We start from the raw sequence: 27,641 nt of genomic DNA on the forward strand, positions 1-27,641 counted from the left end.
AAGTCAAATTTAATACACATACAAATAAATGAATAGTAAATATATATAGACAGAAAAACAAAGTTTGCAATCTTGAAAGGAAGCTTCTTTTACTCTCCCTTTCCTTATTCAAAGGGATACCCCGTGCTTCTCTCGTATTTCTCTGTGGTTCATCGTAACCGTAGCACCGACCTTTCCTCTCAGCCATCCTCATCCTTCAACATTCACTCATCTCTCTAGGTTTACATCTTTTTTCCCTTTTCATATGTTGCTTCATCATCGTTATTATTGTTATTATTATCGTTATTTTCGTTAAGATTATGATTTTTTTCCTGATCGTTTGAAGTGATTATTATATCAAACTATTTTTCGATAAGTGTTTATATTAGGGTTAGGGTTTCATGTGTGTTTTTTCTCGCTTGCATGCAGCTTTTATCAACGTTTTTGAAATTGATCCCGTTTAAATTTTTTTTTTTTTTGTGTGTGTGTGTGTGTGTGTGAGCTATTGTTCATGTGATCGTCTGAATTGGTTGTTTTTTTTATTGATTTGGTTTTATTTTTTCAATCAAAAATTGTTTTTTTAATCATAATATGATAATAATGGTTAACATGTAATACAGTAATAGGTGGTATGGGAGGAGAAGTTTTTAGGTGCAAACCATGTAGATTGACGATTTGGCTTTTCTTGGGTATATCATTATAAACAAGTTTTTAAAAAACGATCAGTTAAACACGGCATCGATGTTACTTTGATGTCTTTGCGATCTCAATTCTGGCTGCATAGTTTGTATTTGAGTGCAGTTTTTTCTTATTTTATAACCAAACAGATTAACACACAACTGTTAATGTGATTTGAAATGTTGTTTATTAATATATATACTTTTTTTTTCTTCAATAAGAATTGTGATGCTGAAAGGAAAAATTGTGATTTTCTTATTTTATTAATGTACTAGTTGTGGAAAATTGTTTTTTGGGATTTGAGGTTGTCGAATTTGGGTGTTTAGGATGCAATCAAGATCTATGGATCTTGGTCCCCCTAAGATGGGATCGGATGGTGGAGCAAGTTCAAAGATTAACCGTAGTGGAAATCTAAGCAGTAAAGATATGATTTTCAGAGCTGATAGAATTGATCTGAAGAACTTGGATGCTGATCTAGAAAGGCACATGAGCAGGGTTTTTTCTAGAAGTATTGAGGCAAGTAGGCCTAAAGAAGAGTGGGAGATTGATTTGGCTAAATTGGAAATACGATATGTTGTTGCAAATGGGGCTTATGGCACTGTCTACAGGGGAACTTATGACAACCAAGATGTTGCTGGTGTGTACTTTACGATTTGCATTTGTATTCTGTTTGCTTGTTTTTGTGTGTTTTTTGTGTGTAAAACATATGACAGAAATAAAAGTATGCTGTTCAATGTAATTAGATAGTATAAGGTATCATATTCTCTCTAGGTTTGTTCTTTCAGCCTCGAATCTAGGTTTCAAATTGTGATTGTTGTCGCGGTTATGTTACAATCCTATTCAATGTGAATAGATAGTATAAGGTATTGTATTCTCTCGAGGTTTGTTCTTTCGGCATCGAATCTAGGATTTAAATTGTGATCGTTGTCGCGGTATTGTTACAATCCTATTCAATGTGATTAGATAGTATAAGGTATTGTCCTCTCTCAAGATTTGTTGTTTCAGCATCGAATCTAGGTTTTAAATTGCAACCGTTGTCGCATTATGTTGCAATCATTAATATTGCATACACCGTCAAATAAATGTGGCCAATGTGACCGTAATTGCAGTTGTAAAGGCCTATATAATCTTTACATTGCGGCTTCAGGTTGCAATTTAAAGCTATATAACAAGTTAATTTCCTATTTAGTTACGCTGCTTGCATAAAAAAAAAAAAACTCAAGTCATAGTCTAACTTGCTCTTGAATATTTTTTGTTTTTAGATTTCTCACTGAATTGTTATGTTTAATTTTCTAGTGAAAGTGTTGGACTGGGGTGAGGATGGTGTTGCCACTGCTGCTGAAACTGCTGCTTTACGAGCATCATTTCGGCAGGAGGTTACTGTGTGGCAAAAACTTGATCATTCAAATGTCACAAAAGTATAAACTTAATATCCTTCACACTCTCATTTATTTAAATTCATGATTACTAATAAACTTTTGTATGCTTATTTTTCTCCTTTCCTTTATGATGTGGAACTATAGGATTTTTATTTTTTAAAGCGTAGTTTTGTAATTGTTCATATCATTCCTCCAACAGTTTATTGGAGCTTCAATGGGGACTTCAAATCTTAAGATTCCTTCAGATGCTGGTGGTCAAAACCCCCTTCCTTCCAAGGCGTGCTGCGTTATTGTTGAGTTTGTTCATGGTGGGACATTGAAACAATTCTTAATGAAAAACAGGCGATCGAAACTTGCATACAGGGTTGTGATTCAGTTGGCTTTGGACCTCGCAAGAGGGTGAGTCACATTGTATTTACCTTTACAATTATTGATATAGAAATGTATTTTTTCTCTCAAACCAATTTTATTTTTTTCCCATTGCAGTCTTTGTTATCTACATTCGCAGAAAATTGTTCACCGCGATGTAAAAACTGATAACATGTTGCTAGACGAGAATCTAAATTTGAAAATAGCTGATTTTGGAGTTGCTAGGGTTGAAGCGGTAAATCCAAGTGAAATGACGGGCAGTACTGGAACCGTTGGGTATATGGCACCAGAGGTATTAATTCTGCTTTGAAATTCACTCTAGATATTATGTGGTTCAATGCGATGGCTGATTATGGAAGTGTTATATTCTATGATTATCACTCACGTGACTAAGAAATTGGAACTCTAGTTCAATAATTTGCTTTAATCTTGGCGTTAAACTATGTGCAGGTTATATGTGGTAAGCCTTACAACAGAAGCTGTGATGTCTACAGCTTTGGCATTTGCTTGTGGGAAATTTACTGCTGCGACATGCCTTATATGAATCTAAGCTTTGCTGATGCGTCAGCTGCGGTTGCTGATAAGGTCAGTTTATACAATGAACCATGAACTCTTTCTATCTACCCTCATATTCTTTTCATATGAGCATTTTGAATTTTTCATTAGCTTGTCTCAACTTGGCATGATTTATTAGTTATTACGTGTTTGGATTGGCGTTTGACATGAATTTCATGAGTTCTAAAGCCAATCCACCCTGAAAAAACATACGCTAAGAATTGTGGCTTCTGTACAAACGTGCATCTACTAGACTACTACAATTGTACCACTAAACAAACATAGGCTTAGTCATTTATTAGTTCCTATATATCACACAGTAAACTCTTTAGGCTTTCATCATATGACCATAAATATTAAGTATTTTTAACTAAATTTACTCTTATTAAGTATCAAAGTATTCATAAGAGTGCTCCCTGTAACGCCGTCATCTTTTAATATTATTTTCATCCATAGATGTTTTCTCTTGAAATACTTTATTAAGTTTCATACATCATTCTACATTTCCTATTTATTATATTCAACTTTTCTTTCATTCTTGCTCAGAATTTGAGACCAGAGATTCCTAGATGCTGTCCAAGTGCATTAGCAGATATAATGAAAAGATGCTGGGACAAGAATCCAGAAAAGCGTCCGGAAATGAAAGATGTGGTGACAATGTTGGAAAAAATTGATACAAGCAAAGGAGGCGGAATGATAAGAGAAGACCAGACTCCATTTTGTTTTTGTTTTAAACCTGCTCGTGGCCCATAATAATCATACTCAATTTTTAATGAGTATAATTATGTACATTAAGTAAGTCATTGTCGTCTATGGAAATATCGGAGTTGTTGTCTATGGAAATATCGGAGGTATGTTGCAGCCTTCAACTGTCATTTGTTGGCTTGCTTGTCAATTTACTGGTTGACTTCATATATATTTTATATTAGATATTGAACTAGTATTGTGTTGCTTGCTGGTATTGTGAGTCATTGATTTATGGGATACTCAATGTGTCGTCTATGCATTCATGACTCATGAGCATTGATATCTCTTGTTTTGTTGTTTGAGAGATTGGATGTGTGCTATGGGATAAAAGGAGCAATTGTTTTTTGAACAGAACGTGGATGAATGCTATATCAACAGGGGATGTTGTTGCTCATAGAAAACCATGTATGGATCATGATCGCATTCCATATTAATGAAGGCATCTGCACAACCATTAGCTTCACGGTACACATGACACACTCTAACTTCACAATCTGTTTGAAGTATCCGACGAATATGTTGCACTAGCCTCCACCAATCTGTCTACACTGTATTAGGATCAAGAATATTTTCAGCTACCACCTTTGCTTCTAAGAGCAACTCAATCTTATATCCTTTGCTATAGGTTAATTTTAAACCTACGAACGCACCCCATATCTCAGCCATATAAGCACCACATCTTCCTATGAATTTAGTGAAATCATCACACCATTGCCCATCTGATCCTCTAATCAACCACCACATCCTGCTCGCCTACCTTCTTCCCGGAGGAGGTGGTCATCTAATCTCTCTCTCTCTCTCTCTCTGAAAAATTGTAGCCGATATTCAATCTTTACCACATTCAACCAAACAACCAAAGCTAGTGGGCAGTCCCTCATCACATGTAACGTAGTCTCTATTAATTGGCCACAATGCATGCAATAGGGATCTCCTATTTTCCAAACCTCCAAATCCGATTCCATCCTATATCAGTATTCTCATCATGAAAATTGCACAACAAATTATATGAGGAGGAAACCGGATATTCCACCAGGTCGCAAGCACTTACCATTCGGAGAAGTTGAAGCCATAATTCTCCAAATTATATCTCTAGTATGCATTTTTCCAAAATAATAACATTCCATTCACCATTGCTACTAGCCAAGTCAGCCACTGTTTAATTTTTCGAAGGGTAGTGCTATTTCCCGCGAAGCATATCAGCACTGTTTAATTTTTTCTATTGTAATAAATTATGCTTATCTTTTTCAATGACACCGACGATATAACAAATGAGTACTGCAATTGTTCACGACAAATTCCACCACGACTCACGAATAACACGCCTTAACTTTTTGTTGAATTTAAATTTAAATAAATTTGGAAAACTGAAAAAAGTAACTTGGTGGAATACAAGTCGTGTGCACTTGATGACAACTGTTGTCGTGCTATCGAGTATTATTGGTAACAAATATAATATAAATTCTTATTTGTTTTTAATAACAATAAGAATATAACATTCTTATAAGGAAATTTGTTTAAGGGTAATTAGAAGTGAAAAAGACAACCAAAAACTATGTATTCTTTTTATTTCGTGTATAGATATAAATATACACAATGATTTATAGTTTTTTTTTTAAAGAGATTTATAGTTAGACATATTGTTCGTGTAACACTTTTATATACCATCACTGCATAGAAATTGAAAGAGTTCTAGCAACTCATATGCAGATCTCACATAAATTCTCAGAGATTCACGTAGATTTTAACCAATTAAAGAGTGTATAATCGTTTATAGAATTAACATAAAACTAATGATAAATGAACTCGTGTGAGCGTCACATCAGCCGATTGAGTAAACAATGTTGGTTACCATCCAGAGAAGGATATCGGCATGACAAAGTTGCTCCGGTGATAGTAGTTCAAATGTTGAAAGATTTTGGGTGAAGTGAATGTCTAACTGAGCAAATTGTCTTCTGAAGTATGTTGTATATTGATAATTCAACCCTTGAATTTGGAAAGAACAACTACATGAGAAGATAATGGTCTGTATGTATAATCTGGCTAGCTTCATTTTTCGGTGGATTGTTTAAAGACTTATCGTAGAATTAATTACACAAATGCTTGGGAAACAAGTTTTAGTAGAAAATCCCTTAAAAAGAAAGTTTTAGTAGAAAAATTAATCTGAATCTGATTATTAAGTGCAAATGATGTCTGTTTTGGTAAATCCATATACCTCATCTTTTTCATCTTCATATCATCTCCATCAACCTTCAACAACAAGAATTCCAGAAAAATTTCAGAAGAAAATGAAGAAAATCTAATGTTTTTGAATTAAAACTAACGGAAATGACTAAAATGTGTAACAGAGAGAAGTTAAGCGACCAAAGTAAATCGAATTTTAATTAAGGGACCAAAGTGATACTACCTAAATAGTTAGGGGACAAAAATACAATTTAGCCTTTTATTTGAGACACAAGTATACTAAATATTGGCATAATTCGTTAAGTCAAAATTGGAACATTACTTTATTAATTGTGAGAGAGTAATCTATTGTGCTAGATGCAAATTAGTAGGATTTCTAACCCTTTATATTAGATTTTGTCCCGGTTAATAAGTGCACATAGTGTTGTCGCTATGGTCGAGAATGTAATATAAAACATTCAAATTTAAAGTTATACTACTTTACAATCAAATAATCTTTGATTACTTTTATTTCTAAAATATAAACAATTTTTCTATGAACCTTACAAGTATGTTGGATGGGTACATTTGGAGAGAAGCAAAGATAGAGAGAGCGTGAGAGGTGTACAAATTTATTAGAATAATGCTTAACAAAAAATGGTGGATAAGATAATTGATAATGACATTTCTTGTGCCTTATCCACTATTTAATTTGAGTAATGATTTCATTTTGCCTTTGAAAAAATGGATAAACTTGGAATTGAATTTGAAGTATTTAAATTAATGGTAAAACTAATTGATAACTATGAAATGACTATAAGGATTATGAGCATGATGTTGAGAAAGTTGGTGATATAACTCCATGTAAGAAAAGAGCCTAAGTTGATTCATGAAATCGCTCATTTGGAAGATAAATTTTCAGAAAGCACCATATTTTTTTATAAAAGGTAGAGACTAAAAATAGATAATTTTTTTTGGACTAAACTAAAATACTAAATATTGTATAGATACGAAAAATAGATTTAACTTTAAAATTAAATACTACTTTTAGTAGTATATAAAAACACTATAAATTAGTGAAAACACTACAATATATTTTATTCGAATGAAAAAAATTAAATCCTGTTTGATATCATTATTTTCAAAAAATGAAATTTTGATCCTCATTTTAAAATCTTTGTTTTTTTAAGGAAAAATCTTCTTTTTTGGTTCCTCAATTTTTTCCTTTTTCTGAATTTTCCACCCCATTCCATTTTGGAGTCATTTTTGCTAATATTATTCATTGGAAACAACTACTTTGGAGTCATTGTTCCATCAAATTATTAAAAAACGACTATTTTATAACTTCAATATATTCATGATTCACGAACTATAATAACAGTCTCACACATTAGAAAATCAAGACGAGGGTTCATGTCAATTTTTTCATGATAGAAGCATAACATAACCTCTACTTACGGTTATCCGTCCGAACCCATTCTGAGTTCTTGGGTTTTTTCCGTTTTGACTGAATTTGAGTATGAGTTTGAATTTTTCCTGATTTTAAAACACGAGTATAAGATGAAAAACATGTATATATGTACCCACCCCGATCTCAAACCCGTCCCGATGTAAAAATTTACTTTATTATCCATTGAGGTTTGCCATGTTATATAAAAGTCAAATTATTCGATCAAAGAAATGTTAAAGTGAACATATAGTTAGATAATGCATTGGAACATTTCCATCATAAATGGAAAAAATCTTCTTTAAAAAAAAAAAAATCATTGCGAGAATGAAAATGAAGCAGAGATACTCAAATATGTTGGAGATGTGAATGAAATTCAATTTCTCATCCTCGTTGCATATGAATATGGTAACATGAGAATATATAGGAGTTAAAGATGGACGATGAAAGTAAAACCCGTTTTCATCCTACCCATTGCATAACTATAGTTTAGTAACTCTATTTGGTTACATTCTAGTCTAGTCTAGTAGCATGCACTAGTAAACAAAACTGTCATTCTCCATTCATTTCATGATATACATTTATAATATCCCCGACAAATCATCATCCTTTAGCTTTAGCAGCATAATGGAAATGATGTGGACTCTTTTAGTGGAGAGGTTCATTCACTTTGATGGAGAAAATTTTGAAAAGCAATATCATCGTGGCTGCATGGTTGTCTTATCCCAAAGACTTCATACAGAAGTTGGTCCAGCAAAGATATGCACGGTTGCTTGCCTAAATATTTCTCTCAGACTTCTATAGGACGTTACTGCGACCAGATACATGGTTCTACGCATTCTATTTTTCTTTCTTTTGTTACATTTACTTCTATACCCTTTTAGAAGATATTCATGCATGTTTAGAGTCTATTTGAACGAGATAATTAAAAATTATAAAAAAATTATTAGAATTTAGGCAACTAAAAAATTTCAATTGATCCTTCAAAAAAAATAAATTCAATTGATTTCTCTTAATTTCTACATTTTCATGTTTGGATGGAGTAATTAAATTAGTGATTTTTTAAAATTTGGAAACCAATTTACAATTTTTAAAAAATTATAGGGACTAATTTACTTTTATTTTATTTTATATAATTTATAAAGATTATTCTGCAATTTTTAAAATTTGGAAGTTAATAAAGACCGGTTTGTATAACATGAAAAAATATAGGGTTCAATTTTAAAAAGTTCAAAAAATAAATAGGATCTAATGTGTAAATTTTGAAAACATATAATAAAACCCAATTTTTGAGATTCACGTTGTATAACTAAATAATAAATTTCAAATATGCACGTTACTTTATTCGGTCATTATTATAAGAAAATATTCAATTTTAATTTATTTTTTTTGAAGGACACTTTTAAATTTATTGAATAGTTGATGTATTTGGTCTATATTATTGATTAGATGCATAAGATATTCAATTCGTCTAAAATGTAGGTTTTTTTTTTCCTAATAAGAGGGATTGAAGGTTTTTTTTTTTTTTTAAAAAAAAAAAAAGCTAAACTAGTTCACTAAAATTGACATCAAAGAGAGTCGAGTCTGAGATTCTGAGGAAGAGCACACTCCAAGATGTCAAGTTAATACCATCAGAGTAAGTTTGGGACTCGGGAGTATTATTTTCTTACAAAACAAATAGCAAAGTTATTGGTACTAATTAAGGTTCTAGGGGACCTTCTCCAAACCGCCAATGAATTTTTTATGCATATTGAAATGTCTGAGTTCAAGATTTTGTTTGGTTAGACAGGCTTCCAGCGGAGTTGCATATGGGGATGTCAACCTAGTTGGGATGTCGGTGTAGCCTTTCGGAATGTCTGTCTTTCTCCCTGCTTAGCAAAAAAAATTAAGGTTCTAAGTTTAAATTCGAGTTTGAGTCTTTAATATCATTGAAATTCTGGAAAGGAATTTACCTTCCATCTAAATCTTAGAAGATTGACACTTGAGTTTATTCAATAACTCATGTAATTAGTCTATAATATTCATCATATACATCAATTATTTAATAAATTTAAAAAATTGAGTTTTATTTATAATGGTAACTAAAGGGTGTAGAAATTTAGTCTACTTAGTTGATGTGATGCGCATAGATCTGTCTTAACCTGGTAGTGATTAGAAAGAAACTTAGGCTGTGTGTACGTTTGGTAACACAAAAAAACTAGCTTATAGTTTCTTGGATTAGATTATAAGCTTGTTGGATGAAAACATGATGCGTTTGGTAACAAGCTTTTCTCATGAGCTTATAGCATTTTTTGAAAAGCTATTTCAAGTAGCTTTTGAGCTTATAGTTGGTAGCTTTTTATATTTTCTTCCTATTTTAACCTTTTATTAATATAGTTTAATTTAATTTTAATTAAAAAACCTACCCACATTCTTATTCAATTGCCCACGTTTAAAAAAAAAAACTACCCACAATCTTTTTCAAATTTTCTTGTTCACTTTCTTTTTTTACATACTCTTAATTCAATAATAAATAATTTTATATGAAATTTACAATAAAGAGTGAAGAAAGTTTAGTTGAGTAAAATTCATTAAAAGAAAGTTTTGTTAAATAAAAAATGTCAATTGAATTCATAAATACATTTATCATTTGGGAGATGAAAATATTTTAAAATAAATTTAAACATTTAAAAAGAAATACAATAATTAATAAAAATTGTATATATGATTTATAAAAAACGATTGTCTTTTTACGTCATTTTATATTTATCAGCCACTTGAACAACTAATTTTACCACAAACACTTTTTATTTTAATAAACTAACTTTTCAACTATAAATTATCAGTTATCAGCCATCAACTAATTAACAAGGCAACATCATTCTATTTATAAAAAAAAAAACTCTTCAAAAATAAAATGAAAGACATGACCTCACCATTGATCACCTACATGAGCAAGACTATAGTTAGCTAACATGTTCGCAAAATGATCTCCTTTTCTAAAATTGTGAGAAATATGAAAATGCATATGAGAGCAAAGATGTAAACAATTGGCCCATGATTATGAATCCTCCAAAGAACTAAGTAGTTTCTACAATATAAAAAGTATCGATCCAACCGAAAGGAGGAGGAAACCAAATAATGTCTATGATTTTTGGAGAAGCACCGAGGTTGCCATCAATATTTAAATGTTGAAAGTTAGAGATTGAATTAGACATTGTGCCCTTAGATCGATAAATTCCAAGTCATATGCATATAAGATAAAATAGAAGAACATGTTCGTTGAAAAGTTACACTCTTATTTTGAACTTTAGCTTGATTCATAGGAATCCAAGTCATATGCATTTTTGTGATTTATTTATTTTGATCAGCTAAATTTTATCGAGTTTACATTTTTTATGGTTTGTAGACATTATTTAAAACTCACATACATAATCAATGTCTAAATTTGAACTCATGTGAAGGTGTTTAATCTAACAATATTAAAATTACCAACTAGGTTAGATCTTACAAATATACTAGGTCATGTTTATTGTGGGTAAATTATTTGAACAATTGTGATTCTTTTAAATTTTCAAAAAAATATTTTGGAAAAGAATGTTATGTGATGATTTTAAAAAAATTAGTTTTAAATATTTTTTATATAATGCAATTCATTTTGTTGAAAGAACTTATTTAGATTTCAAATTTTCAATATAGTTTCTTTACTTTATAAATTTTGGGATATTTTTAAATTCATTTTTTTATATATTTATGATATAACTTTACTCTTTTTTTTTTTTTATGGATGATTTATATAAAAAATGACTGAGAATATATTAAAGATTCGAGACCAGGTTCATTTGTTTTAGACCAGGTTCATATTCATTGAAATTCAATTCAACTATTTGACCCATTTTCACCCTTTTTCGGTGTGTATTGGTACTAGTAATTTTACTTTAAAAACCTGCCTAAATAGGTAGAATAAATTGAGTAAAAGTTGTCTTTATTATATAAAAATTATTTTATTTTTAATGTATCGATTATATTATTTATATATTTATTTATTTTGTGACAACTGTTTTCTAAATAGCATTTCCTAAGATAATTTTATACCTATATACATTTTTTTAAAATGGAAAAATAATCAAAGGTGAATCAGACCGAAATTTGAATAATTATGAAAGGGAAGCTTGAAAATTATCATGGTCGAAACAATCTTGCTTTATGGAGTAGTAGAAACACAAAAATAATTTTTACGAATAAAGACCCGTTTGTGTTGAGACTTGCATTTCTTGATATGGAAATCAACTTGACTTTTTTTTCCATAAAATAAAAAAATTCAAAAAAGCATGTTAGGGTCATGATGGTAAGTTCACAAAATCCCATAAATCTACGAAATAGAATTAATGCTATAAATAAGCTAATACAAGATCATAACACAAGAAAACATTAGGCCACATAGCTCAAACATGATGAAAGATTTTCTGAACAAGTGTGGTGGGTATGGAATCATAGATGGTGGGTTTGCCACAGAGCTTGAACGCCATGGAATTGACCTCAATGACCCACTTTGGAGTGCCAAATGCCTCTTTACTTCCCCACATCTTGTCCGAAGGGTACCGCTTTTTTTTCTTTAATTACTTATTTTCTCTTGCTTTTGTTTCAATGCACTTTTATTCATATAGTATAGATAAGTTCTTACAAAAAAAGACTAAAAAATAGTCTAGGAATTTCGTTATTAATCAAGAATCACTATATACAAGATGGAGTATACATGGAAAAAAAAAATCCAGGGAATGGAAGAGATAAAACTACTCTATTAGATTGTACTTTAGCTTATCCTTCCAACACCACAGACAGGAAAGTTCACAAACATTTAGCAAGGACAAAAGCTCCAAGATTATTAATAGTGAAATTCTTAAAGTAAAATTTTAAAAAAATTCTCTTTATACATATTAATTAATCATATATTAGTGGTGGTGAAGACATGAGATTTATAATTGTGTTTATCTCTGGATCTCTCAAGTTTGAATCCTCAATCCGTATATAACAAAGTTCAATTGGATCTTTTGCTGATAAACAATGGATTGATCACTCGAATTAGTAGGCTATTGTCCTAACAAAATGTTTAAATTTTCTTCTTCTTCTTCATATTTACGTTACTCTCATTTAATTTATATAGCCCGTAGCTAAATTAACATATTTAACAAAAATAATACAGTATCGTTTAGGTTTATCATGACTTTACGTTTAATTTGTTTAACTTAAAATTATTCTATATAATCATATAACCTAACATTTATTATTTTTTGGACTCTATCGTTTATCATGGACAACACAACTTTCTCATATCACGTAGAAACGTACCAATGTGTCATAGTTAGGTCCAAATCGAAAAAAAGACAGAAATCAAGTAACGAAAATGTACACGTTGCACTTTATGTTGCCAAGGTGTCAGTACTTCATGTAGTCCTCTGTGCTAGGTGTAATCTCTTAATAAGTTTCGCAATAAAACTATAGGTACTCAATTATTTAATGTCATGGTATAATTTTTTATATTTAACCATTTAAAATGAATTATTTAATTTTACAGTGATTTTATCTTTATGAATTATGATATCGGTATCCATCAAAAGCTTTAAAATATATGAAAGAATTCCCCGGATGTTGATATACTTTTGAAATTAAAAAGGAAAAAATGTATAACTTATAGGAGAAGAACCTTATCTTAGATGAGATTGACATGTTTGGATGTATACGATCGAAGTTGTATTTATTTAATGACTATGAAAACAACTTAAAGCAGACGGAACTGAACATACAAGCTGTAGTGTTCATTTGGTATTTGTACAAGAAAAGGGATTGAGTACAAGATTGCACATCTATGATCTAACTTTATAATGCATTTTGCAGCTATTTATTTAATTTAATTAATCACTACAAAACTTAAACAGACGACATTGCTCATACAAGCATAATTTGTTTGGAGGAGAAAGATTAAAATAAGACAAGGCTACTAAAACAAGGGCTTAGTTAGATCTATAAAACTTAATTAATCTAACTTTGATTTAAAAAAACATCCAAAAAGGGAAATATTTTAAATTCATATGATAAAAGATTGTAAAAACATTTGATATGTTAGGAGGTGAACCCTCGACTTTTCACTTTTCAACATGCTATCGTTTTGCTTACGCTCTTTAGAACAAAATAATAATAATAGAAGAGTAGATAAATTACAAGATAAATTGGTAATTTTCTACTTATCTAATTAATTAACTTATCATTTCATCGATGTTTTGTTGATTCATTGCTTGACACCATGTGACAGGTTCACCTTGATTACCTTGACTCAGGAGCAAACATAATATTAACATCATCTTATCAGGTAATTCATCTAAACTACTAATTTCCCTACATAGAATTTAATCAACTGATTTACAGTTACTATCTATCTATCTATATTCAGGCCACAATTCAAGGTTTTGAAGCTAAAGGGTTCTCTAAGGAAGAAGGTCAAGCTCTGCTTCGAAGAAGCGTAGAGCTTGCGCGCGAGGCACGTGATATATATTATGATAGGTGCACTAAAGATTCATTTGACTTCATCAGAGATGAAAGATATAGAAGCCGTCCCATTTTGATTGCAGCTTCTGTTGGAAGCTATGGTGCCTATTTAGCTGATGGCTCTGAATATACGTGAGTCGATTAAACAAACCATGTCAAAACTATATATTAGAATGTGATTTTAGATTGGACATAAGTTTTTCGCACCATTAGTGTCGACGTATGATGTTAATTGTGTGTTTTTGATAGAGGGGACTATGGTGATGCAATCACTGTCCATACACTCAAAGATTTTCACAGGGAAAGGGTAAAAATACTCGTTGACGCAGGAGCTGACTTAATTGCCTTTGAAACAATTCCAAACAAGCTTGATGCACAGGTAATTACCAATTACCATTGCAAATTTGTACAAGTTTCACATTGATTTTGAGCATGCCTATTAATTTTCCCTACAATCAAATATACAGGCTTATGCTGAACTTTTAGAGGAAGAAGGGATAGAAATTCCTGCATGGTTTTCTTTTTCTTGCAAGGATGAAAACAATGTGGCTAGTGGTGATTCTATCTTAGAATGTGCTTCCATTGCTGATTCATGTCCACAAGTTGTCGCAGTTGGAGTTAACTGTACAGCTCCTAGATTTATTCATGGTTTGATTTCATCTATTAAAAAGGTGTGACTTTTATATAAGTTTATGCTCTTATGTGCTAATTTGTTTTACTATTTTGATTGGCTTTTGTAAATCATTCTTATACAAGTTTTAGTTAATCGAATCATATAGTTTCTTGGTATTATACTATCAACATTTTTGTTCAATATGCACAATTTTCAACTAAAAATAGTGATAAAGCTGATACTTGTTCATTGATTTCTTAAATATCAGGTAACAAGTAAACCAATACTTGTATATCCCAACAGTGGAGAGACTTATAATGCTGAGAACAACACATGGGTGGTGAGTTCATGTTTTTCTCTCTCAGCTCATGTTCAACTTCATCCAATTTCAATCTAATTGCGGTTTTAACAAATGATACATTGTCACATATTTATTTATAGCATAACCTCATTCCATTTCTAAGTTATTAATCTCAAAATTTATCTTCAATAATCGGCAAAGCATACATAAAAAAATGAATCTTAATGGAGTAATTGAAAGTAAGTTAACATGTACATATCGGATGTGGGAGTTGAACTAGACGTAGTCACTGACTTTAGCCGTCTGGTGTGAAATCAATCAAGGTGATGATTATTTAACGATGATTTAACAAATTTGCAATGTATGTTGAAGTATAGTCACACAATTCGCTCCCCTACTGGAGAACCACGAATTGGTTCGTGCAAACCGGTTTGTGGTACTTTTGCGAACTGCAGTGAACCGGTTCGTCTAATGTGTGTAACTGCATTTTTTTTCTACTCCATTGGGTATAAGTTTGTACATATATGAGAATTTTTGTTTAGTGTATGAAATTGATGGTATGAAGTTAATCTATGCAGAAATCAAGTGGGGAAGCAGAGGAAGATTTTGTCCCTTACATAGGAAAGTGGCGTTATGCTGGGGCTACCCTTTTTGGTGGCTGCTGTAGGACCACTCCCAAAACTATTAGAGGCATAACCGAGGCATTATATGGAAAACCTCATGGCAAATGTATATAAACTGTTGAAGTATGGTTTATCTTATGTGTGTAATAATTAATGATGGAACAAATGATCATAACAATAACTAGTCTTGTTTTGGCTATTCCACTTTCATACAAATTGGATATATGCCAAACAATCTCTAATTTCTATAATATAAATTACTTGCCCTACCTGTTTCCGTTTGTGCAAACTTTTGAATGATAGTAACAAAACCTGATAAGGATAAGAGTGTAGCAGCAGATAAAAAAAAATGAATTCTTGAACAAATTGGTGGCATTTAAAATGAGAAGTTGGAGACAATTTTTTATAAAGCCTCATAATATCAGAGTCATACATATCACAAAAATGTCACATGCACTATCACATAAAAGGGTTTGCACCTGTCTAGTAGCAAGAAAAACCAAAAGTTACCATCTCGGTTGCACGGACACTTTTAATTAAAGGTGTGTCTGGTGTCTGATACCGACGCAACACTGACATTTGTGATTACATTGAACTATGTCGTTTTTTCAAAATTTTAATGGTGTCGGCGTGTCCGTGTCAGTGTCATGTGTGGTGATCCAATCAATATTTTTTTAGGTCTAGCACTACAGTCCATTCAATAAAGAAAGGTGATTCTTTCAAAAAAAAAGAAAAAAAGAAAGGTGATTGTTCATCTAACTCCCCGAAAATGCAGGAACTATATTTTAACGGATTTGAGCATACGAGAAGGGAGGGGGAATGATCAATCACCACACAGAAATTGTGATAAACTGATCAATTGCACCTATTAAGTACACATTTGAAGAAAGAAAAAAACATATTTTTGTTTTTTTTTTTTGTTTTTTTTTTTTTTTTTTTGTGTGTGTTGAGGAGGATACTTATTTTCTAGAAACGTTAGGGGTGTATAAAGTAGCTATCATATATTTATTTTAAAAAACTGGCACAAAATGGACGGCCCAAGATAGGTATACTCGCACCTACTTAAGCTACCCCATATTTCCACATCTATCTCCATCTTTCACATTTATTTATCCCACATTGGACGTAATTTGACGTAAAAAAGGTTTATAAATAGTTTCTCACTTTACAAGTTAATTTGTGAGTTGATTAAATTAGAGTTAACCCAAATTCTAAGATGATATTAAAATTTGTCATTGATCCATTGATCATTCACCATACTAATAATATTGAGTGTGATGTGTGTGTATGGAGAAAATTAAAGTCTCACGTTAGGTGTTAACCCAAATTCTAATAATATGTTAAAATCTGATTCTAATTCATCCTTACAAAATTGACTTGTAAGGTAAGATTTACCTCTCTTTTCAATGTGAGATTTGAGTTTTTTCAAATACACTCCATTACGTTCAATACTATTGAGTTTGATACATGAATATATAGGTGACTCAAATCGATAGACTCTAATATCATCTTAGATTTTATATTTGATCTAACTCAACCTTACAAAACCTAAATTGTAAGGTGAACAATGACTCTCTTTATAAACTCTTATTACAAATCCTATATTTTCAATGTGACCTAAATACTTTATATTACATTTTTCATACCATACCATACCACAGGTCCACAGCTGGATGAAGACGAATGGTAAGGTAGAAAGGTGATGGAGGACATCGTCTTGAAAAAGTCAGATACCCCATAATTTGATGAGGCAATATGAATGAGAAAAATGGATGACCACTATAATTACAAACGTCAACGAGTTCTTATACCATAAAACTACTTGGGTCACATCATTCTTGAAGTCACTACTTTGTAATACGAATGTATACTCCATCATGCATGAAATCACTTTTTTTTTTTTTTTAAGGAATCATGCATGAAATTACTGGTTACTACCCATGATATTTGAGTTCATCATGTAACCAAAATATGTATGACACAAAATGTTCTCTTCTAAACACAAGAACACATACTCCACCCTTTTTTTTAATCGTCATATTTGAATAAATTTTCTGTCTCTACTTAGTTGTCATTTTAAAGTTTAATATAATATTAATTATTGATTTTTCGATTATATCCTTACTCATTTTACCGTAGAGAAAAAAATAGATAAAATAAAATATTAAATGATTAAAAGTATTATATATAAAAGATAAATAATTGTATTAAAAGTAATAAAATTTATTGATTGTCCTGGCAATTGTGAAAATTTAAACAACGGTGATTAAAAATGAACAAATGGAGAAAATGAAAGAAGGGTGAGACAAAATAATAAAATCCGAATAATTTTATGTTGACACTTTTTTTTTTTCTACCAGTAGTTGAATAATTTTAGTGATTTTACCCCATGTAAAAGAGAGTGTTGGGTGGGATGGTTAGGATCACGTGACCATCTGTCACATTTGTGTGTTGTAGTAGAAGATGTGTGTGTCACCTATCGTGGTCAAGGTATCACCACTCTAAAAATCTAAACCATATCTCAATCACATGTTGATATGGTGTCGGATGTCAAATTGTACGGTTACAATTTATTGTTTTTATCAAAAAGACCGCATAATGCAGTAGATTAGTGTGTTTGACTTTGGATCAAAAGGTCGTGGGTTTGACTCCCACTGTGGTCGATACTTTTCCCTCAAATTTTTTATTTTTTTTTTATTTTTTCCTGCAGAGGCATGAATTAAACATTTAAAGAGTAATATGTAAATTTGAGTCCAAAATAAAAAGTAACTGGTAATTTGTCCATATTTTTATTTTTATTTTTACTTGGGCTAAAAATTAGAAAAGGAAAGAAATATACTGGTAGATTCTTCCTTAAACCTTGGAAGAAAAAAAGGAATTTGGTTAATGTGTGTTATGGCGTGACGAAGCACATTCATTCGTAGTTTACAATTTGCTTGTGAATAATGGGTTCATCTTTAATTCAAAAGATAGTGACATGAGATGAAAGCTTTGTCACATTTTGAAAATGCCAAACCCAAAGCCAATTTGACAAAACAGATGAAAACATGAAGCTTTGAAATAAAAAAAGGAGACAAAAACAAATAAATTGGGTCTCTCTCAAATCAGAAAAAGCAATAAAATAAAAGAATCAAACCAAAGACATGTTGAAAAATAAAAGACAAATATATCTTTGACCATCTCGTAAAACATAATTTTGTCTAATAGATCCTATTCTCGTAAAACAATTTAATTTCGTGTAGGAGACATAAAGCAAAAGCAAGAAGATATTCTTGGAGTTATTTTTTAATCAAAATAAATAAATTTAAGAACAAAATATCAGTTACTTTGGAATATACCTTATAATCATCATAACCTCATTGAATCGAAAAACATACGTTCCAATTGATGTTGTTGGTCTACTAGGATGTCTATTCTATAATCTAAAGGTGGAAGAAAATGATACGAAGACTTAGCACATTCTAAAATGTAGGACCACTTGTTCTACTCTTTAAATATAGAATTACCATATATGGCCCAATTCTCTATCGTTTTTGTAACGATTCCTTATCTTTATGAGTTTATTTGGAAAATTCAATGGACCCCTCTTTCTTCCTTATTGTCTCAGAAATCATTCCCTAAAACCCACATTCAACGACGCATAAACGTTATAAAATTCCTACTGAAAGCAAAAGCAAAAGCAAAACATTCATATCACTTATGTTTCTTTCACCAACGTAGTATTGACAGATTATTAGATGTGGGATGTGTATGTGTTAAGCAGCATCTAGTCACGACTTCAATTTTTAACCGAAATGATTATTATAACTTAATTAATCTGCACATTTAACTATGGAGACTAATCTCATGAAACAAGATTTCTTTATAACAAGACATCTAAAATCCAAAGTCAGTGGTGGAGAGCCTTGCTAAACCTATGGCCCCCATGCTTGCCTTATTTGAACAAATTTTCAGTGCTCCAATAATAATGAACACTCGATACTCCTCTCTATTATAGTTTAAAAAAAAAATTAAAGTTTTTCTTTTTAAAAAATGAAAATAAAAATATAGTAAGGAGTGCAAACTATTTTGTCATGTTTTAGGGTTGTGGCAAAAGACACTGGTTCGTATTTCTTTTAACATAGGGTCTCAGAAAGCTTCAGTGCATGGTCACTATTTGGATTGGAACCTTCTTTGCAATCATGGCTGTTAATACTAGCTGATACAGTTGTTAATGAAGCTGCTGATATTTTGTTTTATTCTAAATTCTAAAAGATCTTTTTTCAGCTAAATTTTATATAAATAAATCTATCAATCTTTTAGATTTTTGTGGGTGCAATCTTACCAGAACCCTTCATCTTTGTGACATCATGCATGTAAATAATTTTTAAACAAAATTTGTGTTGGTTTTTAGTTGTGTGGTGACATAAATATACTTTGAATAAATAGATTTGATAAAAATAATTGTTATTAAAGTTGAGAGTTGAATATAAAATAATTTATTTTTTTGAATATAAAAATGATTTATGTTTACATACATTTAAGTATATATGAGTTAAATAATAAAAAATCAATTGTAGATGCAATATATTCAAACTCTAACATAAGTTAAAATCAATTATAAAAAAAAAAAATCAATTATATTTGAGAACATCCAAATATGTAAAAAGCACATTTAAACTTTTAGTGTAATTTTTTTGCATCGTAGCAGTAATGAGGAATGAGGCCCTTCAACCAAATCTATATTAGGAAGAACTATCAATCTCAATGAATATTTATAATGAAATTTATACATAACCTACTAGGTGAATAATTTCATGCTTGACCAATGAATTAATTTTTTTTAGTGACAATTTTAATATCTTTTTTGACTCACAATTTGATTACTTTTTTTTAGAGAGGCACAATTTTAATAGTTATTCAAGCAACCAAGGAGTTAATCATGATTGCAAAATCTAAACCCGATTAAGAGGGAAGAGCTCCAAATATGATCTAATAGATTTGGAGATAGCCATCAATTAAATAGAAGTATACCATATTGTTTAGAAGAACCATATCGATCTCGTTTGAAAGGTGGGTTTTTTTATACAAATTTGAAAGGTGGTGGACTTGCACCATATTGTTTTTGCTTAGTTTTTTTTATGCAAATATAAAAAATACCTCCAATTTCACTATTGCGCCGTCAGTTCAATGCATTTTCATTCCACAATATCAATAATTTTGTTTGACTAATAAGATACTCAAGGCACAATTAGTGAAAGAATAAAGAGGTTTGGTGATGGCCATGGTGGGACTATGGCTTCAACGTCCCTTGAAGAGCTTTCTCAAACTTTCTTTTGAAGTTTTTCAATGAATTAATACTTTATAATTATAGATACGATCTTTAAAGATTGCAGAAAGAAACGAGTAAATTTTAAATCGGTTAGTTATGATACTCCATTAGATTTTGTTGTTGGTTGTTGTTTAGATTACAGGAAGTAGTATGTAAATAATTCTTTACATATTTGTTGTTGTTTTTATCTGTCAATTACATGTTAACACTAGAGTTTTTCAACAAAAGGGGGACTCCATTAATCATCTCGTAGAAAAGGTTAAGTTTCAATTCTTCTAGTAGTTGAAGGCAAATCATCCTAGTTTTGCTTTTTCTTACCACATGTGGTGGCTTAACACACTCTCATATTTGGGAGTTTTTATTTAGCTCCGGTCTCTTTTATTCTTTTTAGTCTTTGCCTACATTTTGGCTATATCACTAAGTTTTTGTTCTTGTTGTCCATATGTAACTGATATTTTTATTCTTTAGTTCTTCTCTGGCACATCTTGAGCTAGAGCGACTAGCAAATCTGGTCATTCAATTCCATTTTAATTTCTTAAAAAAACAAAAAGTTTATATTAACTACCAACATGTTTGTTGGGAGAATTGACAATGTTGTGATAAAAGAAACTAGGTCACGACCAATTTGAGGATTAGTCCTATAGTTGATTCAAAAGAATATTGTTGATAAAAAAGAGATTGTGTTAATTAATTTTTACGTCAATGATATCCTTAATAACATGGAAAAATAAATCTTAGACAAAAAAAACATGGAAAAATAAATAATTTCGTAAATAAAACTATTTAGGATTTTTTTTTAAAATTCCGGACAGTACAAAATGTATTTATTTAAATTAAAATAAAAACATGATGAACGATCATACTTCAATCACACTTAATTTATTTAAAAAAAATTATTTCATCATATCCATAATTTTAAAAAAAAAAAAGTAAATTCTCTCATCCATCGCCCTCCTACATAATATGACACACCCTTAATTTGTGAAAACAATCATAATATGACACACAAAAAAAAAAAAAAAAAACAAAGATAGTACCACATCCATCCTTAAATATGATTTTTTTTTTTATAGGTTCTTTATTATCCTTTTTTATAACACACTTTTCAAATTTTCAACTTTATTAACTACTCCATTTCTTTAATTCTTTATCCACATTTTCTTAATTACATTAAATATTTTTCTACGACATGCTATAACTAATACCACTCTCGTTTTTTTTTTTTTTTTTTTTTTTTTAAATATTGATATGTTCTCTCTCTCTTTTTGATAACACTCTTGTCAAAACTTAGGACATTAATTTCATCAAACTAGATCAGACTACACTTTTTGATCTACTCTTGGTTAGTTTTGATTTCTATTTCTTTTATCTAATTATTGTGTCGATTTTGGCATTATATGATGATTTAGGATTTCTTTGGAAATTTTTAGGCTGTTTCCGATTAATGTGATTTAGACCTTTCAAGTGTTTGAAATTGCAATTTTATTGGTTAAGTGATGCAATATTATTAGTAGTAGGTTCTCTCTTTGTCAAACTTATCAACTTGTTCAAATTCAGAAGTGCCTTAAGCTCCAGACTTTGATTTTATGTTTTTCTTTGTGAAAGGTTTTTTATATAGAAATTTGTATACTCACATTCTTTTCAGATTGTTTCTTGTGTTGAAGTGGATACATTTTTTATATTTGATATATAACATTGTTTTCATTTTGTGTTTAAGGGAAACACGTTTTTTAAATTTTGATAAAATATCACACCCACTATACAAAACTTTGAAGGCTAAATTATTTCTCTACATTTGAACATTATTATAAAAATTGGAACTAAAGTGAACATATCAATATTTTTTAAGTTAATACAGAAATCATAGTGTTATCTTAAATCAAACAAACTAAAAAGAGTTATGAATTATTGATAAGATAATCAAAGAGTACATTATGAATAAAATTGTAATCAATTTTGTGTATTTTAAAAAATGCCAATTTTTTTAGCATAAAAGATTACCATAAATCATCCAAATACATATTCATTAGTATTACTAATATTAGGACAACATACATCATCCAAGTACGTATTCATTAGTGTTAATAATCTCACCAATCAATACCTATAAACAAATACAAATATGTTTTGTTTTGTTCATGGTTTTTCTCAAAATGCATTTGCAACCGTTAGGTTTGTCTGAATTTTCCCCCACAATAAATTTTCCAAAACACACAAAATTTGAGTTTTCCCCCATTTGTTAAAAAAAATGTGGTTGGAGGTACCTACCTTTGGTATGGGTAGGAAACAGAAATGGTTGTAACCAGTGTCAGTAATGGTATCGTCAAGTGTGGCTAGATTGCTCTGCGGCTGATAGAGAAGCTTTCTTATAAGGTGGTTAGTTAACTGTTTCTACATTTTTATGTTCACATAACATGAGGGTTAAATAGAATGTTATTTCATTTCGTGATTGTCCTCGAAGGTTAAATAAAGACTTGTAATGGACAACTACATAATAGTGTGGTCGTGTTTGTACTTGGAGAGCATGTATTATATATCAACTATAAGTGAAACTTGACTTAATTGGAAATACATAATATAGCTTTATTTCTTCGTTTATTATTTATGCATATAACTGAGTTGTGTACTGTAAAATACATGTTACTATTATATTATTTGGGTTTAAATTTAATAAGTCGTTCTCTAAATTTATGGGGTGATTATGTTTGTGGATCTCTTCTTTATTGATTCCTTATTCCCTATATTGTAGCAATTTTCTTTTTGATGCCAATTTATATATGTCATAATTTACTTCCCCTTTTTTATGCGAACAATTGTAAATGATATAATCCTGATTTTTGGAGAATCAATGTTGCTGATATTGTAACCCATCTTATTTACAAAAATATATAAATATTTTATTTATCATTTTATTGTTGGATCATGAAGTAGATGTGGGGAGGATAACGAAGATGAGAATATATAGACAAAGATAATTGATCAAACTTTTTTTTTTTCGACGCCTCTGATGTGACTAAAGGGGTATTCCGTGTTTGTAAGGGATGACGCTCCCTTTGGCGCGACCTGTCTTGCGGAAGACAATTAATTTGTTAACGCTAAAAAGTTGTAGTAGAAATCCATCAAGAAGATATACTAATACACAACATTGATTACAAATTTATTTATAATGTACTCTTTAATTATCTGATCAATAATTCATAACTCTTTGGGTTTGTTTGATTTCAGATAACACTATGATTTCAGTATTAACTTAAAAAATAATGATATTTTCACTTTAGTTCTGGTTTTCAATATAATGTACAAATGTAGAGAAATAATTTAGCCTTCAAAGTTCTGTATAGTGGGTGTGATATTTTATCAAAATTAAAAAATGTGTTTCCCCTAACACACAAAATGAAAACAATGTGATAGATCAAATATATAAAATGTGTCCACTTCAACATAAGAAATAAGCAGAAGAGAATGTGAGTTTACAAATTTCTATATAGAAAACCTTTCACAGAGAAAAACATAAAATTAAAGTATGGAGTTTTGGGTGGTGTTTTTGGGAGATTTCTAGCTGCTGGTTTTGCTGGGTAGGTAGTGCTGCTGTATTAGTGCAGATGCTGTCGGCTACCTTTTCAGGACCTTGGGTTTGTTCATGTTTTTAGGGGTGGTTTTTAAAGGGTTTTTGTTCGAGCTGGTGTTATTGTGGCAATCGATTTCCCCTTATATTGTTTTTTTCCACCTGAGCTTATTAGTGCATCTTGCACGGGCTTGTTGGTTAATAAAAATTTTACCGATTCAAAAAAGAAAGTATGGAGCTTAAGGTACTTCTTAATTTGAACAAGGCAATAAGTTTGACCTAAAGAACCTAATACTAATACTATTGCATCACATAAACAATAAAATTGCAGTTCTAAATAGTTGAAAGGTCTTGCTAAATCACATTAAATGGAAACAACCCAAAAAAGTCGAAAGGAAGAAACCCCGAAGTTTTGTTTTTATTTTATCTATTAGTCTGTCTTAGATTTTCTTAATTTTATATTTTGTGATAAACACAAATGGCTCGAAAAATAATATGAGCATATGCGTACTTGTATGTAAATTGTGTTAGTTATGAGAAAGATTTAATGTCTTCATCAAACCTACCCCCGTAAATGTGACTTATGTTTCATGCATATTCATCTTCCCTAGATAGATGAGTATGCATAACAAAACTAGTATATATATTAAGTAACTCCATGTTAAAGAAGTGCATGAATTACATATCTTACATTTTTTATCAAATTTGATCCTTTTTTTTTTTTATCAAGCTTGATCCTTATTTTAATGCTTATAATTTTCTCCAAGATATATAAAAAAAAAACTAAACCAACATTGATATTAAAAAACATATTGTTTATGAGTTACATGCGTTAGCCCAGTAGAAATAGCGGACAGATTAACTCAATATTTGACAGTCTTTGGTTTCTAATTTTCATAACATTTGTTAAATGGATAAGATTCATCACGTTACTTCTTAGTAATGTGTATGCATCAATGTTCAAAAACAATATCTACTAAAGTAGGGGTCATACTACAGAGTAATCTATTGTTTTGTTGCTAACTATATATAATTTTTGACCAACGTATATAGAATATTTGACCAACCTTATCAATTGATTAATTCGTTGATCTTGGGTCCCTGGATGGAAAATATCTTTGTTCCCAAAACTAGTTTTTAAGACAAGTTTTTATTTTGAGAAATGATATTTTGACAAGACAATCTATGTGACAATTTTATCTCTCATACTCATATTATTTTTTTACTTTCTCTCTATTACTTTGGTTTCCGTGTCACTATTACTTTCCTTTGTAAATTAGTGGTTGTCACAAAAATTGTCACTCAAATAGTTGTTCAAATAACGCACCTCATTTATTTTTATTTTTATTTAGAATGGAAAAGATATTTGTTCCCAAACCTGGTTTTTATGACAAGTTTTGTTTTTTTGTTTTAGAAAATGCCAATTTTTTTAGCATAAAGGATTACATACATCATCCCAGTACGTATTCATTAGTGTTACTAATATCACTAATCAATACTTGAAAAGAAACTGATCAAATTTGAACTTCACTTGAGAGAAATACTGAACATAACCATATCTCTACTTTAATGAACAAATACTTTCTGAGAACACCCTCCCTTTGAAAACCAGCCTTCTTCAACACCCTCAGAGAAGCCACATTTTCCATTAAATGCAACTTCAACCACTTGTATCACAATTAGTTTGGCAATCCCTTTGCCCCAATACATGGAACATATAACATAGCAAAGTTCATCAAATTTGTTCCTGCATCTATCTGAACACGACCAGAAATCGATACACCCTATTACTCGATCGCGAAGGCATATAGCTCTGAACCTTAGAGATTTGCTTGCTATGTTTTGGATGAAGCCAATACCTTCTTCTTTGTTTGAATAAGGTTTCCCAAGTGCAATACTTGGCCACTTTTTCATCACTAGTCACAACAAGAGATCATCAAGATCGGAAAGACTAATGGGTCGAAGAGATATTTGAGTCAAGTCAACAACACGCTCTTTGGCATGTGAGATATTGTTCGATTTGTCTAAATATATATTTTTAAAATATTAAACTTTTATAATTTTTTACATTAAATAATTAAAGATATTAAAAGTTAAAATTATACATTGACTAAAGTGATTGCGTGCGACATCATCATCAGTTTTAAAATACATGTCAATGGAGTATGATGTAGTATATTAAAAAATTAAAACTCTAAGGATTAGATCAATGGAGATTCAGTTATGATAAGGAAAGTTTTAGGCATGGCAATTTACTTTAGTCAAAAAAGGAATAGTCCAAACTTGGGAGCCAAACCCAAAAGGTAGTTTTGTTTTGGAAATTGGGTATTCTTTTCAAGAGAGGCATGTATGTATTATTGGACACCTAGGAATTCAAAGGTAATACGGGCGGCGCTTGAGACTAAAAACAAAACAAAACAAAAAAATGAAGAAAAATATCCCAACCTCCTAGTGATGGAAGCTATTAATAATGAATAAAAGAAAATCTTAACCCCAAAGTCTAAACTCTAAACATACTTAGCATTTAGCAACATAAAAGACATGTTAATGGTAGCTTCTAGCTTTCTACTAACAGTTAAAAGCAGTGAGGGGAAGGGAGACATCAGCAGCATGGCCAAGGCAACACCATAAAATTGGGTAAGCTGCCATTGTTTTTAAAGACATGGATTGAATGGTAGCTCAGAGCCAAAAGGACCTCAAAGGCAAAGCATCCACTGGCACCATACCTATCATCAATCTATGGAATCAAACGTCACATTGCTTCATATAAAATTATACTCCTAAATGAGAAACTCTATTGTTATTTTTTCCCCCTCTTACATATTAGTATGTTTGCTTTTATTATTATATAATGATAATAATAATATATAAATGTTTTTTAAAATCGGATGATTGAAATGACAAGACCTTCAAATCATGGTTCAATTAGTTTAATCTGATTGATTTTTTTTATTTTATCACAACCTCGATTGAATTAGATATCAAACATATACTGGTAATAAATTAATAAAAAACATAAAAATAAATGAAAAATACAAAAACTATAAATGGTTTGAACTAAACTATAATTCAACCTAGTTCAACCACTGTTGTTCAATCAAAATCAAACAAAAAAGATAAACCAAACAGGTGCACTGTTAAAGTTTTAAAACAGTAGTACAAAGCAATGAAATGTCATTACCAGAATGCTTCTCTTCCAAACATTCCCTGTCCAACAAAAGAAAGGGAAAAAAAAAACACAATAACATTATTATTTACATTACACAAGACCCTTTATCTTTATTTTATCTCTTTAACTGCTTTTGCTTTAATTGTAAGACCGAAAATGTACTAAAACTGTAGAAAGAATGCAGCTACAGGATCCTATTAGGTCTCACTTCATACTTCACACA

The 27,641-nt window shown here is 30.5% G+C and overlaps 2 protein-coding genes and 1 pseudogene across 2 annotated transcripts; 2 read left to right on the forward strand and 1 right to left on the reverse strand.

The window, feature by feature from the left end:
- Nucleotides 1-88: 88 nt before the first annotated feature.
- On the forward strand, nt 89-3,936 carry LOC25485170 (serine/threonine-protein kinase STY13). Its single transcript, XM_013614346.3, has 7 exons — nt 89-219; nt 984-1,294; nt 1,954-2,075; nt 2,236-2,435; nt 2,523-2,697; nt 2,856-2,990; nt 3,507-3,936. Exons 2-7 carry the CDS (start codon nt 985-987, stop codon nt 3,711-3,713), a joined length of 1,149 nt encoding a protein of 382 aa, XP_013469800.3. The 5' UTR covers nt 89-219; nt 984; the 3' UTR covers nt 3,714-3,936.
- Nucleotides 3,937-11,699: 7,763 nt separating this feature from the next.
- Nucleotides 11,700-15,648, forward strand: LOC25485172 (homocysteine S-methyltransferase 3; the record flags this gene model as incomplete). Its single annotated transcript, XM_013614349.3, has 7 exons — nt 11,700-11,891; nt 13,604-13,660; nt 13,742-13,968; nt 14,086-14,215; nt 14,304-14,507; nt 14,718-14,789; nt 15,329-15,648. Coding segments are annotated over 7 exons (1,041 nt in total), but the record flags the coding sequence as incomplete, so codon positions are not given.
- A 10,128-nt stretch (nt 15,649-25,776) lies between these two features.
- On the reverse strand, nt 25,777-26,898 carry LOC25485175 (uncharacterized N-acetyltransferase YoaA-like; annotated as a pseudogene).
- Between the last annotated feature and the right edge of the window lie 743 nt (nt 26,899-27,641).

Source organism: Medicago truncatula, chromosome 1, assembly GCF_003473485.1.
Source record: "Medicago truncatula cultivar Jemalong A17 chromosome 1, MtrunA17r5.0-ANR, whole genome shotgun sequence".
Classification (NCBI taxonomy): domain Eukaryota; kingdom Viridiplantae; phylum Streptophyta; class Magnoliopsida; order Fabales; family Fabaceae; genus Medicago; species Medicago truncatula.